Source organism: Stegastes partitus, unplaced genomic scaffold (assembly GCF_000690725.1).
Source record: "Stegastes partitus isolate 25-593 unplaced genomic scaffold, Stegastes_partitus-1.0.2 Scaffold515, whole genome shotgun sequence".
Lineage (NCBI taxonomy): Eukaryota > Metazoa > Chordata > Actinopteri > Pomacentridae > Stegastes > Stegastes partitus.
The window spans coordinates 450,217-453,473 of NW_007578246.1; the positions used below are offsets into that span (position 1 = coordinate 450,217).

The 3,257-nt window shown below is 41.7% G+C and overlaps 1 protein-coding gene across 2 annotated transcripts in view; it reads left to right on the forward strand.

Moving 5' to 3' along the window:
- Positions 1-2,844, forward strand: part of nudt12 (nudix (nucleoside diphosphate linked moiety X)-type motif 12) — a 10,696-nt gene extending 7,852 nt beyond the window's left edge. For both annotated transcript variants that reach the window (XM_008287700.1, XM_008287702.1), the window contains exon 8: positions 2,180-2,844. In XM_008287700.1, the coding sequence (XP_008285922.1) occupies positions 2,180-2,290 (111 nt within the window). In that variant the 3' untranslated portion in view covers positions 2,291-2,844. The remainder of the gene's footprint in view (positions 1-2,179) is intronic.
- Positions 2,845-3,257: the final 413 nt, after the last annotated feature.

Below are 3,257 nucleotides of genomic sequence, written 5' to 3' on the forward strand. Positions count from 1 at the left end.
ACTGTGAGTAAAAACAGCATATTTTTGTGGGAAATCTTGTTAGGAAGCTCTCAGTGTCATTTTTAAAGCTGTAGGACCTTTAGTTTTTTGTGTAGATGACCAACTGACACAGCATGTCTGCACATGCCACCATAGACACCCATACAAACTATGAACCGAGGCTGCAACAGCTGATCAACTTTAACGGCTCGCCATTCGAAAACCGGTTGAGAAACGCCAAATCCCTTCAGAACTTTTGTACATCAAGGCCTTCTCTGTCTCCTGTGCGATTTTCAAGTTGGTGCGATTTACGGTGTCAGACAAGATAATTTTTTCCCAAAAGAAGTTTTCGCTCATTTTTTTACTTTGAAAGGCAAATTGTGGATTTCCTGTTGGAGATAGGTCAGGGGTATCAGCACGAGATTTGTGGGTCTCATTGAGACAAACGTTTTGGTGTTGGTTTGATCTCTGTGCGACATTCCTACTGGCCGCTAGGGCCCTTTTAGTGTGTTTTTCTGTAACTAGGTGGCGCTAGAGAGCATTTTTGTTCTTTTTTTTTCATTTTATCAAATTTTTCACCGATTTGGACGTGTGTGCCAATTTTGGTGAGTTTTTGAGCGTGTTTAGGGGATCAAATTAAGGGTAACGCGTTCGTCAGGAAAATAAGAAGAAAGAAACGAAGCGGGAACAATAGCTGCTTGCTTTGCAAGTAGGGGTCCTCGGACCCTAATTAGTGGAGCTGTGAAAAATAATCCATAAGTTGTCAAGCGTTAAATTGACCACCGACTAGTTAGGGTCCGAGGACCCCTACTTGCTGCAGCAAGCAGGGGTCCTTGCCCGCAGGGCAAGGACCCTATTGTTCCCGCTTCGTTTCTTTCTTTCTTTCTTTCTTCTTCTTATTTGCCTGACCAGCGCGTTTGCCTTAATTTGATCCCCTAAACACGCTCAAAAACTCACCAAAATTGGCACACACATCCGAATCGGCGAAAAATTTGATAAAATGAAAAAAAACCAACAAAAATGCTCTCTAGCGCCACCTAGTTACAGAAAAACACCGTCTGACAGCGTAAATCGCACCAACTTGAAAATCGCACAGCAGACAGAGAAGGCCTTGATGTACAAAAGTACTGAAGGGATTTGGCGTTTCTCAACCGGTTTTCGAATGGCGAGCCGTTAAAGTTGATGAGCTGTTGCAGCCTCGGCTCATACTTTGTATGGGTGTCTATGGGGGCATGTGCAGACATGCTGCGTCAGTTGGTCATCTACACAAAAAACTAAAGGTCCTACAGCTTTAAAAATGACACTGAGGGCTTCCTAACAAGATTTCCCACAAAAATATGCTGTTTTTACACACATTTGGTGAAAATTGTGGCTGTATGGGACAGTTAAAGTCAGAGAAAGCGAGTAAAACTCTCAGCTCTCACCCAGGGGCACGAAAAACGCTGAGTCATCGTGACATCATCACAGCTCAGTGCAGCAGGTCATGTGACTCACTGACAGTCTGAGGCTGAGCAGAGACAGAAAAATGGCTCCTTCAACTTAAAGCAGGTTTAAATTGTGTCAAAATGGAAGTCAGACGGGCATGAGGGTCCAACGCAGACCGAGGACCCGACCAACGCTGCTTGCAGCTTTAATTTAATGATCAGTTGATCAGTTTGATTGAATATTGGAGAAAAATTAAACTGTCCTGTAAATTCAGCTCCTTCAATGTGAGTATGTTCTGGTTTCTTTCCTCCTCTGTGACAGTAGACTGAAGGTCTTTGGACAGAACCAGACGTTTGTCATCTCTGACATTTTATTGTTTAAACAGTTAACCGATTAAATGATCAACAGACTAATCAACAATGAAAACGCCTTCAGTGAGAAATTACGTTGTAAGATCCCAGAAGATGGCGCTGCTGCTCAACTTTTCTTTCATTATCTTCACCTCTGCAGCAGAGGTTTTCTCTAAATTAACTGATTTTCATGGTGTTTTACTGTCTGAGCACAAATAAGAAGTCCTGATTCTTCAAAGTCATCCAAGTGGCCTGAATCCTGATGATTTTGTACGATTTCGCGTGAGTCCTGATGCATGTGTTCGGTTCGTGACTCTCAGTTTGGTATTTAGAGCTTTAATCAACAGTGTGGACAGAGATTTCTTTACAAGAACACACTGAACTCTTGCTGCAGTTTGATTAAAGAACTTCTTCTCTTCGTTCAGGTGATCGACTCGATGTTTAAAGGAGCCCGTCCAGCCTTCAGCGTCCCTCCCAGACAGACCATCGCCCACCAGCTCATCAGGCACTGGATCGGCATCAACGCCAACCTCTGACGCCTGAGGTCCGGCTGAGACGGACCCGACTGTTCAGTTTGGCTGTTCAGTGAGTCCCGCGGGTTCACAAAAACACCCCAGGTCTCAGGTTTGGACTCAAATGTGTGAAGCTGCAGCATGAAAATGGTTTAATGAGCAAGAAGAAGTGTGCAAACAAATACAGAATTCTTCCAGAAACTTCTGTGAGCCGAGCCAGATGCATTTACACAAACAGCACAGAGTGTAACGCAAGAAAAATAATACTAGTGATAATCTGAAAGTGTGTCGAAGCCTTAATCAATTAAAGTCCGATTTTAAGTCAGAATCACACTGGTGTAGAAAGACAAAACAGCTTAAATCGTGACGTAAAAGGTACGTTTCAGCTGTTTTGTTTGTTTTTTATAAATTCACTGAATTCAGTCTGACGCACAGAAGTCGATGATTTTAAGGTGAGTCTGTTCAGTAATGAATGATGTCCTGAACAGTTTTACTGCAGGAAGTGGATGAAAAATGTAAATATGTGCTCTGATAAAAAGCGCAAAAAAAGAAAGAAATAAAAACCGAAGTAAATTTTCTTTAATCTCGTTAAAGTTTGATCCTGAGTTTTGTTCCTTTTATTTGGGGGTGGGGGGGGTGTTAACATAACGAGACACTCCTCCACATTTTTTTTCAAATGGAGACTAAATCTGTGGATCACAAACTAATCCTTTATCTCATCCTCGCAGAGACAAAACGCTTCCAATCAACAGTGTCATCGATATTATAAATTAGACTCATTAACAGGACTAAATAATCATAATACAATGTAATACCATCACATTACCGGACTAATTTAGGTAATTAATAAAGGTAATATATGTGTTGCTGTCATAACAACTGTTTGTCGAGACTGTAAAGGACGTTTGTTTGTCAGAAATAGAGATTTAAAAAAAGACACTGTGGGACTTTGATCACCACTTCTTTTCCACTGAAGAATTTCTGAAATGCA